At 39.2% G+C, this 13,020-nt stretch overlaps 1 protein-coding gene across 1 annotated transcript; it reads left to right on the top strand.

Moving 5' to 3' along the window:
• LOC148673248 (proteinase-activated receptor 1-like) lies at positions 1 to 8,247 on the top strand. Its single transcript, XM_088629635.1, has 2 exons — positions 1 to 598; positions 6,098 to 8,247. Exons 1-2 carry the CDS (start codon positions 535 to 537, stop codon positions 7,174 to 7,176), a joined length of 1,143 nt encoding a protein of 380 aa, XP_088485761.1. The 5' UTR covers positions 1 to 534; the 3' UTR covers positions 7,177 to 8,247.
• Positions 8,248 to 13,020: the final 4,773 nt, after the last annotated feature.

The following is a 13,020-nucleotide window of genomic DNA, read 5'->3' as shown; positions in this document are numbered from 1 at the left end:
TCTTTCCTAAGAAGTTATTTAAGGAACCTGCCTGATTAGCGCAGTGCTAGAAACGCACCTTAAAATACAAGTGACATAAATATGTCTGTGAGGCTTTAGAAGTGTGTTTGCTAACAAGAAGGACTTTAAACATCTGAGAGCGAGAGGGCAATTACTTTAATATTTCCCTGCATACATTGAAATCCCCTTTTGTTGGTAATTTGACTTGATTCTTATCTCCTAGAGATTCGTAGTTGCAATATCATTTGTCACGTACTGTATATCATAGTCTGAGTCACAATTCTACACTGACATCACTGTTTTATTCACTGCGGGTGTTTTACAACCGATACGATTTTTTAAGAGAACCGAAGCGTCCGCGAAGGCACTACACTTACGAAGCTGCACAGTTTGTAGATTACAGCATACAGTATATAGTGCTGGTAGGTTTATTTCTTACGTTTTCACCACAGAACTATTCATAAAGGACGCCTCCTTATTCACGTCTTATTTTTGTCGGGGACTGATAAAATAAAAAATTAAAAGACAACTGTCATGGATTTCCAAACAACAACCTTTTTTCCAACGTGTATCACACATACAACTGAAAGGAACAAGGGTGAGTACTATTTTACAAAGTTTGTTAACAAACTAAAATTACTTGCATGAGTTATTACATTTCTATTTTAAACTAAAACATTGTTTTAATATTTTAACAGTAGCAAATTATTAATATAACTGCGTGTCTGTCGTAACAACCGTTTTTCTTGTGTTTAAAAACCTTAACGTTTTGGAGTTGTTGCATATATATATACAACTTTAATTTCAAATTCTTTACAGTGCCCATCAGTTTTATTTTCAATTGACTATGAACAAAAAGCATCATATGAACAAACACCAATGTAGTGGAATTAGTTAAGGATTGGAAAATTTCACTTAAAGCATTCTAATGATATTATATTGTTATATAGCACAAGTAGTAAATGCAACCATATTGCACAAAACAAAATCATATTTGCCCTGAAAAAACAATTAGCTGAACTCTAGAAAAAAAAGCAAATCACATTTATTCACATCTTTAAGTATTACTTTAAATAAAATTCAACAAATGCTAATCAAAAATTCGTTCTGCTCTTTGAAAGTGCAATGGATGGGTCTTCAACCATGTAGAAACTTCTAAAGGTTTCATGTTTCACTGGGATGTGAAAGGAAATAATAAAAAATATTTCAATAGTAGGATCATCATCATGGCTGAGGACAATGAGCTGTTCAAAGACTGCAGGGAAATGATCATTGACCTCCACAAATTGGAAGAAGGCTATAAAAGAATTCTCAGAATAATTCATCTGCAAGTTTCTACTGTACTAGAGGATGTAAGCATATCTTGCCACTACTATGAAACAAGTGGCTTGCAATGCAAACATACTGTAAATCCAAAACCAACAGTTGAAGGTCTTGAATACACTGTACCGAAGCTAGGTAGTGGTGAAAAAGGATCTGATGCAGATGCAGGAGTCCTTGGGAGGCGAGTAAGCGAACAGAGCAAAACCTGGAGCTGAGTCATAGTCCGATGGCGTAAGGTACAGTAGGTCAAGATCCGGTAAAGGCACTGGTGGCGAACTATCCAGAACGAGAGACAGGTACAAGGTCGAAACAAGAGCGGCAGGGTCAAATCCGAAAATAGTCACAGGTAGCAAGCAATCCAAGGGGCGAGACGAGAACCGAAGTCCAAAGGCAAAAGGTGAAGTCAAAATTCCAGTAAGGCAAAAGGAAAAGCAACGCTAGGTAGAGCAACAAGAAGAGAACTCAATACCGAGCAGCGATACACGGGTAAGGGAGGCTTAAATAATGCAGCCTGCCGCATGGTAAGGCGTCTGATGAGAAATTTGTAATTAACACCCTGCTGCTGGAACTGATTAGCCCTCTTGGAAGCTGGTCTGGGCCGGTTAGTGGTCGTGACATACACACTGGCATCCCCAGGATATAAAGTATAGAAAACCACCATTCACTCATTCACTTCAATGTGAATTTTACAACAGGATTTCAAGTGAGAAGGCTTTGTTGAGGGTGAACCACAAGAAGAGGTGACTAAAACTTGCCATTTACTGTAAATTTACTGAAACAATCTTATGTTTGGCATAAAATTAAAGGCAGCTCACCTTGGGAAAAAAAAAAAACTGATTTAGAGTTGTCAATCAGCCTAGACCGCATCATAATAGACTATGGGTGAAAACCAGAGCACCTGGTGAAAAATCACATGATTGTTGGGAGTACATGCAACGTCTACACAGACAGGCAGCTCAGACACAAATACAGAAGTCAAGAGCTGTGACATAGCAGCACTAACCACTAACCACTAGCCCCTCATCTGAATACAAAAAGATCAGTCTTGCCCATAATTTACAGCATTCCAGGTTATACAAATTTTTGCATGAGTCTGCACAAATATTGTATCTGTTCTTATTGCACCATTAGCCCACTGCTCCTTTATGGTTGCTTCATTGTGATCATACAACAACGAAATCTGGTTAGTCAGTGGGGCTATGACATCCTTCTACATCTGGGAGCAGTGATGCAGAATCTTGCTTTTGCTTCTCCAGCTCCCCCACCACACACTGAACCAGAAGAGCCGGAGTTCAGTTCTTTCTGCTCCCCACTCTTTGCAATGGACAATATAGTGAGCTTGTTGGTTAGGGTGCAGCTCAGACAAGCCCTTATTTGCGTGCTATAAAGTACTTTAGAGATCTTTTCCTGCACATTTTAAGGCCAGTCCCTAGGCAGTGATCTTGCTTCTGATGGGTGCAAAATGCTCAGCTGTACTTCATCTAGGAGGAGCAAGTTTCAGTCTCAAAATGTATTCGCAATTGCCTTTTTATCTCACTCCATTTGAATCATGTGGTCTGGAGCAAAGCTTTTATTTCTCAACACATTACTTTCAATGCACTTATAAGGCATGTCTACAGGCCTGCAGTGCTCCAGGGTTATACCAAGATTAGTCACCCAGATAACCAGCATACAAGCTTGCACACTGATGAGCTAAAAAGTGAGGAGGATGCACTCTACTTGTCCATTCCTTTGAAGGATTGAAGTCACTGGAACTCCTAGATGTCCTACATTGGATTCAAAATTTACTCACTGGTCTTTATGTGCCCCAACATGGATCCCCAAAACATGTAGACAGGCCTCTACCACAGTGGGCTCCCTGCTATTTCCACTCTCTACACTTGCTCATAGACTCCTCTCACCTTCTCCTTCAGCTCTTCAATTCATTTTTATGCTCAGTTCTTCCTCTCTTTCCTCTGGGATACTTATGTCTATTTATATATCTCTTCCTGTTTCTTAGCCATTTCCACCTGGAATCCCTCACATCCCAAATGGAACCACTCAAAATCTGACTTCCGCTCCTCTCCTTCCTCTGCCTCCCCTTTGCTGATCTCTTTTCCTCTTCACTCTGCCACCACCCTATCCCCCTCCTCTGCCAAGAACGTCAGTGTCACTCTCAGCTGCTTCCTCTCCTATTCCCAACACGTGTCTTCCCTGCTGTGCACATGTCACTTCTTCTCCTTGAGTAAATATTTGCTGAATCCGCCACCTTGGTTATTAAGGATTCTGAGCAAAGACTAGTCTGCGCTGTGGTAAATACCCCCTTGTCCTGCTTTCTAGTCAGCACTATCTGCCTGTCTATCTGTCCTTTCTATTCCTGGTTTTCTCACCCCATTTCCTCACTTCCTCTGCTGGCTACATTGATATGCAGTACATCTGAATCTGAGCTACAGTAGCAAAGAACTAGCACAACTGGGGCAAAGAACGAGTGGTAGGCAAGAACAAACAAAGTCTCGTTTTAATGGAACAAAATACTAAAATGGATAATCTATGGAAAATTGGGAGATATAAATAGTGAAACGGAAGCCTGCAACCTCAGCAAATGAGGAACTGCTCTCTCAGTGATGTATTGGATGAAATTGCACACCTTTAGAAATCTACCAGACTGACTTGAGTAGACTAATATATACTGTAGTGGACTTTTAGGTGGTGGCAATGATGTTCACATTGAGAAGACTGTATATCAAGAGAGAAGTAGACCTCACTGCTTGGGCTTAAAGAGTGGCAAGCAATCAGAAGTGATGTCTGGAAGCTTCCTGGAAGTGGAAAATGCCAGATCAGTTAGGAGAGGTGTACAGTACCTACCATTAAGTCCTGGAGACAGAGATGCCCACATGAGATACAGAGTCTAGTCAGCTGGACAGAGAAGCCAATTTGGAAGAACTGGGAGAAGTCAGACTTCACATGTGGTGATGTGGGTGAGTCCCATGTGGGACTAACTTTCCTCCAGACTGGCTGAACTGCCCACCAGTAGCAGAGCGTGGTATAACTGTAGCAGTGAGGCATGCAAAAAGGCATAACCCCCTGCAGTAACGCTGTGCATCCTGGCCAGTCAGAAGGCAGCAGAACACCTGAAGATTTTGCAGCATCCCTGAAGAGGTGTACCTTTAAACTCAGGTGAGACCACCAGAAAGCTTCTCTGAGAAAAATGTGTAATTGTCCAAAGCTATGAGTGGGCATCCTAACTTTTGACCCAGAGGAGGAGAGCATGCTGGTGGTCTCATTATGTGACTGACTTAAGAGGTGAAGACATCTCTGAAGTGGGGAGATATTCCAGGCTCTCCTGGTTCAAAGGTAGAGAGTATATCACCAGACTTCACAGCACAGGAGTCAGAGACTGGGAGACTTGGAGTCAGTCTCTGTTCATCCACAATGTCCTGACGGTTACTAGTCCTTGTCTGGGAATTGAGAGTGAGCTCGGACAGAGATCCAGACCAAGAAGTGAAAGAGTCAGTCAATGGGTCCTACAGCAATACAAGTGGGAGTTGAAGCAGATGACAGCAGATCATACAACACTGAAAGAGGATGGTTAGTAGTAAGGCCTTTTCATCAGATCAGTTTTCATCTATACTTGTGTCCCTGGTAACAACTTGGGAGCACCACCTTATTTATGGGGGAGTCCCCCTGAAACACATGTCACTTTGTCTGCTTTGGCAGAGACCAGTAAGCAAGGAGACTCAAGCTGTTTATTGTGTTTGCATACACATTACATATAGTGGCAGATGGACGTCAGAAGAGAGCTAAAGTTTTGCCTTAACCCGACAACACTGTTGAACTGCCAACAAATAGATAAATAGAAACTACAGAAAGACCACAGTAAAATACAGTGCTCTTAGGTAGTTTTTTTATTACAAAGGGTCTGTGAAGGACTGTCTTCACTCTTCCAGGTCCTTCACATTGCTAGAAAGTAATTAAGTGCAGTTTAGGGAAGAAGCTGCAGCCTACTTTCATACTCAGACGGGGACATATCAGCCATTCTGCCACTGCTGGGCATGTCAGCACTCATTAAAGCATCTGGTTAAAGCAGTTTGTGTGGTAGGGAAAGGCCAGGTTAGATACTTCAGCCAAAAACTCTGACTCACTAGTCACTAAATAGTTTACTTTCGTGCACACTTCATACGGAAGTGAGAGGGCCTTGCTGCATGTAGTGGAAGAGTGGGATCTAGGCACCTTGGAAGATGCAAGTCAGAGATGGAAAACATAGTGACAGTGTTTCTTTTTATAATAAATGAAATGTTCCATACTTTTTGTAATATATGCAAAGAAGCCATTTATTAAATTGTGTATTAATAAGAGGCATAAATACTTATTATTGGATATTGGATCCAGGATTGGATATATAACACAACAGTGGTATGGCTTCCTCATATCCTTTGGGGCTTAGGTTCAATAATAGCCTGATGTACCTTTTTGTGGAATTCCTCATAATGCATCTTCTGTGCACACATTTTGCTAACTGCCACTGCTTCAAACATTATTATCAGTATTATAAGGACTCTGTAAAGACATTCCTGTGTACTGATATCTACAGAGCAAAAAAAAGCTAATTAAGTTTGTGATTAAGTTTGTGTAGGCTAAGAAATGTCCACTGGCACTGTATGTAAACTTTACATTTGAAAAAGTCATAGCATATAAGCTAGTATTTACTTCTGTTATAATATTAATATTTTCTGCTGCCTACCTTAAAATAGGCTCCTCTTTAACTTAATTTGTTGATTTGATCTTTCCATGTCAGAGTTGATTGACAAAGGTTTCCCAGTCTTCACAAACAGAATTGGAGATGGCAACACCAGTATGTCGACATCAAAAGAAGCCACGCAATACCTCACTGGACCTCTGACGACCATTCTTATCCCTACTGTTTATACCCTGGTGTTCATCATCAGCTGTCCCCTGAATGCCATTGCAATCATCATGTTCATCTTGAAAATTCGTCCGAAGAAGCCTGCAGCGATATACATGCTGAATCTGGCAGTTGCCGACTTGCTGTTTGTCCTTCTCCTTCCCTTTAAGATTTCTTACCATTTCAATGGCAATAACTGGGGATATGGACCTGCAATGTGCCGCATAGTAACTTCTGCCTTCTACTGCAACATGTACTGCTCTGTTCTGCTTGTGATGTGTATGAGTGTGGACCGCTTACTGGCTGTGGTTTATCCCATGAAGTCTCTCACCTGGCGCAGACGGAAGAATGCCATGATTGTGTGTTGCACCATGTGGCTCCTTGCCATTGGCGGGGTCATGCCCATTCTCCTATCCGAGCAGACTGTCTATTTACCACGGCTGAGCATTACTACCTGCCACGATGCACTGAGAATTGAAGAGTTTAAAGGCTTCTACCTTTACTTCTTTCCAATTTTCAGCTCCATTTTTTTCTTCATACCGTTGGTTTCTATCACTTTTTGTTATGTCCGTATCATTCGGTGCCTCAAGGCTTCCAATGCAGACAACAGGACCAAGAAGTCCAGAGCAATTTTCATGGCCATTACTGTTTTCATTGTTTTTGTAGTTTGTTTCCTGCCAACTAACATTGTCTTGCTCATTCACTATGCTCAGTTTGCCACTGGATACAGTGATAAGTCCTACATGGTCTATCTTCTCTCCATGTGTATTGGCAGTGTGAGCTGCTGTCTGGACCCTGTAATTTACTACTTTGGGTCTTCACAATATCAGAAGAAGGTCTATAGTCTCCTGCAGTGTAAGAGCAACCGAGGGATGGCCAGCAGTTCACATTCAAGAAGCAACCAAAACAGTAAAAAGGAAACCTTGCAGTCCAACCTTGAGCAGTTGATATACAGTAAGGTGGTGGATTAATATTTTATGCCTTTATGTGTTTTAGAAATATATTTTTCTTGAACAATGAAAAAGTCTTACTTTTATTTTTAGACTTAATAGTAATAAGAAAGTTTATATATATATAGTATATACTTGTGTTCGTCGAGTTCTGGAGGTCTAGCAGCTTTTATATTTCTCTTTAAGTTACCGGTGAAGACCTGGGAGGTGGGATAAAGTGATTTACATAAATAAATCATGTGTTCAGTTATATAATTTTATTACACTCAAATGGAATGCGTACCTGGAGATACTGTGGAAATTTTGTCTGTTTTGTGATGTAAAGTGGAAGTCACTGTGTACCTTTTACTTTTATTGTTTTTTGAAAAGCACTTACAGTATCAATGCTGATTCTTTCTAACCCTGAAATATAAAAATAGTGTTGCAGTTCCCCTTTTAACATCAAACACTGGAAAGTCAAATCCAACATATTCATACTGTATACTATATTAAGTAATTACCCCCTTTACTGTGGCTAACCTAAATTAGTGCAGGTGTAAAGAATTTACTTTTAAGAATCACTCAATTCATTGAACAGCTTCTGGTAGTCTGTAGACATAAAGATGTAGAAAGGCAGAACCAGGTTAAAGGTCTAAAAAATCAAAGACATTGAATATCCCTTTGAGTATGGTTAAGTTTATCAAAAAGAAGTAGAAAATGAATCATCCCTCACAGACACTGCTGATCAGGTTGTTCTTCCAAACTGAGCTGCCATGCAAGAAGAAACTGGCTGGAGATGTGAAGTTAATGCTGACTTTGAAAGAGCTACATTATTCTGGGACATGCTAATCATGAGTCAACAATATCTCAGTCATATTCTCATATAGCAAAGTAGCAAACGCATCTCAAATCCCACCTAGATTTTGCAACAAAAAAATTAATTGATACTGAAAAAGTGTGTCAAAAGGTTTAGTGGTCAGACAAAGCAAAATTTGAACTTTTTTGGTCTAAATCAGTGGTTCTTAACTTGGGGTGCACACACTCTCCGCGGGTAAAACATTTCCTTTTTTGGCGTGAGACATGCCAGACTGGTTTAGAAGGTAAATCACTTAAGCACAGGTATGTGAATACAACGACTTTGTTTTCTCCAAATCTATGTATTTTAAGGTAATCATAAGAAGTATGTAATCATTCATGTATCCCTAATTTTACTGCAAATCTAAAATTATATATACAGTAATTCTGTCTCTTTCATTCTATAGCTATGATGTATCTAAGGTTTAGAGAACTGACCTCCTTTGACACTTTTTGATATGGGGTGCAATAACATATTTTGAGAATCAAAGGGTTTCAGGCTGCAGTTGTTTTATTAAAAATGATCACTTTGAAAAAGATGTGCACACATGATTTATAATTGAAGAAATTACCTTTGTAATTCAACAAATGAGGGACCTCATTAGAAGGGGGTGAATACTTTTGCAAAGGACCTAAAGTCATTTTATGATATGCTTCATCTTTGGAAGCTGTTCAAGATTTTACTTATAATTGTTATGTTTGAAGGTATTAGAAATATGTTTTTGGATTCTGCTTGTATTGAAATACAAGTACTAATAGCAAGATTACTTTTTTTAGTCATTACTTATGGGTTATGCGTGCATAGAAGAAAACTGTACAGTCATAGCACTTTGTTTACATGTTAATGTTCTGGCTTAAATGTTAGTTTATCACAGTATCACTGTTTAAGAATACTCTCATTTCAGTATTGCTGGCAAGATAAGATTTTTTCTTTTCATTTATTGTTACTTATTAATATTCTGCATATCTAGAAATATTTTGTATCATAATAAAGTTTCTTATTATTATGTGCAAATAATAAAAGGGTAAAAGGGATGCATTACCTGTTATTAGCACCGGCACATTAATGCACTATGTATGTCTTGTAGTGTGTACAGATGCAAGAGTATTTCTTACTTGGCAATGGAGTAAGATACAAGATATAAAAAGGGTTAACTTAAGTCTGTTCTGCCTGAAGATTGTTCTAAGCAACAGGAGTTTGTCAGGAAAGGGAGAACTGATAAGGGTTCCAGATGCCAGCCATGAAACCCCAGAGGGTAACTTAAATCCCTGACCATTTGGCCAAAAGGCTGTAAACTGGCCAAACACCATGACCTCCCCCCTTTACCATAATAATGAGTGACATCAGAAGCGGCAGGAAAACCCTGTATAATCTGAAAGTTTGTACCGGCACTTCGAACAATACTTCAGTTTTGTTGTTTCTTGCGGGAAACAATACTTGGGCTTTATCGTTCCTTGAATGCAATAAACTCATCTGTTTAACTTCATCTCGGGATCCAGAACCTTATTCTTTCTGTTACAACAGCAATAACAAGTGTATACTGGATACTTCATTGCTTTTACACTAGGAAATTTCATGTTAGATTTAAATACCTTTGTGTGTATACAGTAATTCATTCTTTGATTGTGTAATTAAAAAAACATTGAACATGCCAAAAATAATAAACTGGTCATCATGTGAAACATTACATTTAAGTTGCAGGTTTTATTAATAGTTTACTTGAGCTTACCAGCGTGTTCTTCCTCTTCACTTATCTCATGTTGCCTCCCTTTTCTCTATCTTATTTCTCCTCAATCTCTCTGATATCTTTCAGTCACTGACCAGGGAAATTCTGACACTGCTCAAGCCTCTCAAAGTTTCTCATTTCTACAACACTGGGCACACATACTGTATTAGGTCTCCAGTGGGGCTCACTTTCTGCCTGCTCCACTTGCAATAGGTGACCACAGAGCTCTGTCTTGGCTTCCATATTGTTCTCTCAATGCATATTCTCTCTAGGTCATCTCTTGACCTTCCATATTGTTTTTATTCTGGTAATTGTCAAAACTTTCTTTTCTTCCCTATGATGCTCAGGTTTCCTCCTTTCTTTGTCTCACAACCATCACCTGGATGCTCTCCCATCACCCATCATAAACTAAACCTTCTTTTTCTTCTTATTCTCTTTGTCTCGCTCTGCAGGACCTGTTCATCCTTATCCCTCTTGACTCCACCACTTTGTGGACTACCTACAGATAAGCCACAACTAATGCAACCACACTTTGTCAGGTTCAGTTCTTGATAAATCCATTTTCAGCTTCATGTCAGTGTGACTCTTAAGACTTAAGACTTTTTATAGCCGTGTCTTAGATCAGAAATTTAGTTAGCTGCCAACAATCATTTGTTTGAGGGAGCAGAGAAACTCTTTAAAGCAATAAAACTAAACTGAAGGTCTAAATGAATGATCAGGACAAGGAACACTAAGATAAACACAAATAATCATAGTCATGTGTAAAAGTGTTTCATAACATTATGATACAGTGTGTACCAGTTTCTTCCTGGCTATTCTCCCATGAAAAACATACCTACAGTATTCAATCCTTTCCTGGAGACTAAAGTATGAACACTGGCATTAGCTGAAGCAAGAGGCCTGCAGATTCTTAGACGTTACTTGGGAGTTTTTGTTAGATAGGGCTGCGAGGGCAATAGGATCCTATGCAGGACTCAAAACTAGAGAATGACACTGAGCAGATACGCTAGGCAAAAACGAAAACCAGGAGGCAGGTGAGTAAGTCGGCACACAGAGAGACAAGCAGGAAGCAACAATACAAAACACTAGGCAAAAATCGAATCCAGGAAGCAGGCGAGAAGATCGGAACATGGAAGCACAAACGAGGAAGCAGCAATCCAAATCACAAGACGAAACCGAAAACGAAAGGCAGACTAGGAGATCGTAAACCAGAGAGAGGCAAGAGTTAACCGCGCACTAGGGAGCTCGAAGAGAATCCGCAATAGTGAGGAAAAGGAGAACTAAAGTAGAGACGGGAGAGAAAGGTGATTGGCGTTTACTTGTGGCGTGAGCTTGTCTTACAGGGTGTGCGCGTGGGAATGCAAGAAGGAAGAGCGGCGCGAGTGGAATGCGTAACAGTTTTTATTGACCTTGTGAATGATTTTAGGGCTGCTTTTGTCAAAAACATAGTAAAACAAGTGTTCAAGACAACCATATTTGCCATGGTCTTGAATATTTTCCATTTGTAGTCTCTGACAGCAGATGAATTGAGCTCCAAATTATTAAAAATTGTTTTGTAACCCTCTCCGTACTGATGAGCATCAACTACTCTGTTACTGAATTTTTTTTTTTTTATCATGGCATGACTTTCTCCTAGCCTATATGGGGAAGACCAAACTCACAGTTTCTGACCATAATATTGGACAGTACTGCCCAAGTTCAGTCCTTGTCTACTTGTTACCTAATTTTACTCGATGTGCTAAGTAAACTATCAGTTCACTGATTATTTCACACAAAATTATTCACAATTATTATTTTTCCAGACACCATCGAAACTCACAACCATTGAACTGGTAAATACAAATCCTTTTGGTTATTTAATAGTGATTCCTTGTTTAAACAAGGGTATTGCAGTAAGACATTCCTTTCACTATCTCACATGTTCACACATGTTTTCTTGGCACTGTAGTTTACAGTATCAGAGCACTAAAATATAACTCAATATTGTAATGCTATCTAGCACCTGACATAGCTTCTGAGGATAAAATGAGGTTTCCTAATCCTAATCCTCATCCTAATCCTCACAATTTTATCAATTCTCTTCAGGTTTTATCACACCTATTGGAGTCTTAGTGAATAATTAATTTGTCCTTAATTGAACAAATGATGTGATGCGATTTTGTTTGTTATCTGATTCTAAAAGCTTTTTTGGTGCATTTAATAGATTTCATTATGTCATAAAATGCCCAGCCGGAAAAAAAAAACATTGGACGCAGGAGCCTCAAAACCTATATTAGGTAGCTGTGGTACTACTAATGCAGCAGTCATGGCCTCAAGCACAGTGTGCCCTTTATTTTCCAAAACAAAGAGAATGTACAGCTTGAAGAGACACAAAACAGCAGCAAGGTAACAGAATGTCCCTGAGTCAGTCTCAGCACAGCTCAGAGCCCCCTTCCACTATGCAACAAGTAACACAACCTACTGTACGAGAATTTTCTATTACTGGAAAGGAGAAAATGTTATTACATACAGCCCGGTACAAATAATAATTTACTTGCTGATCAAGTCAGATTCTGCTGCTGCAGTTGCTGCACTTTGCAATTCCTAATTCTGATTCTATAATTGATCAGTTCTGCTGATTCTGTTTTTCTTACTCAGTCAAAGACCAGGCTCTACACACTGGGTGATATAACCCCCACTGGTACAGTACCCTACCTACTGTACAAGTTCTAGTCAGGGCACAAGTTGGTCAATAATGATACTATAAAAAAAAGATGGATGCTTCTCCTCTTCTGTAATCATTCCTGGCTGGTTATCAGCCTTAATTATTTGAAGAGCTGTAGCATAGAATTAAGACTTGATAAGTTATCATGGAAAAATCACAGCTTGGAAAAATCAAGCTTGTGTTGTTAATGGTGTTTTTTTCACATTTTGGCTTCTCAAGAGTAATTATTATTTCCATCTTCTACAGCACTGCACTCAAAAAGACCAGGCTGCTTTTCATTGTACCTGATTAACAAACACCTGCCAAAAGCAATCCATTTCTTCCTTTTAATATTAATGGTTTTTAATTTTCAGCTTTGTAGGAGGTGGAACCAAAAAGTGAGTATAAGCATGAGGTGTCATGGTGAGCATGGTGGTGTCATTTTATATATTTTTTATTTACATGTATTGCTATAATGGGATGTACATAGAATGTGTTTGTTCATGACATTTAGCTTTTTATTTACTTTATGAGTATGTGTTAAGTTGTTGAGTGACTGTAAATAATGTCTTTTAATCTTGATCTATTTATCTAGAAAGTTGGTAGTGATATGTAAGAGTT

Source organism: Lepisosteus platostomus, chromosome 4, assembly GCF_059453375.1.
Source record: "Lepisosteus platostomus isolate fLepPlt1 chromosome 4, fLepPlt1.hap1, whole genome shotgun sequence".
Classification (NCBI taxonomy): domain Eukaryota; kingdom Metazoa; phylum Chordata; class Actinopteri; order Semionotiformes; family Lepisosteidae; genus Lepisosteus; species Lepisosteus platostomus.
This window is presented reverse-complemented; position numbering and strand designations above follow the sequence as displayed.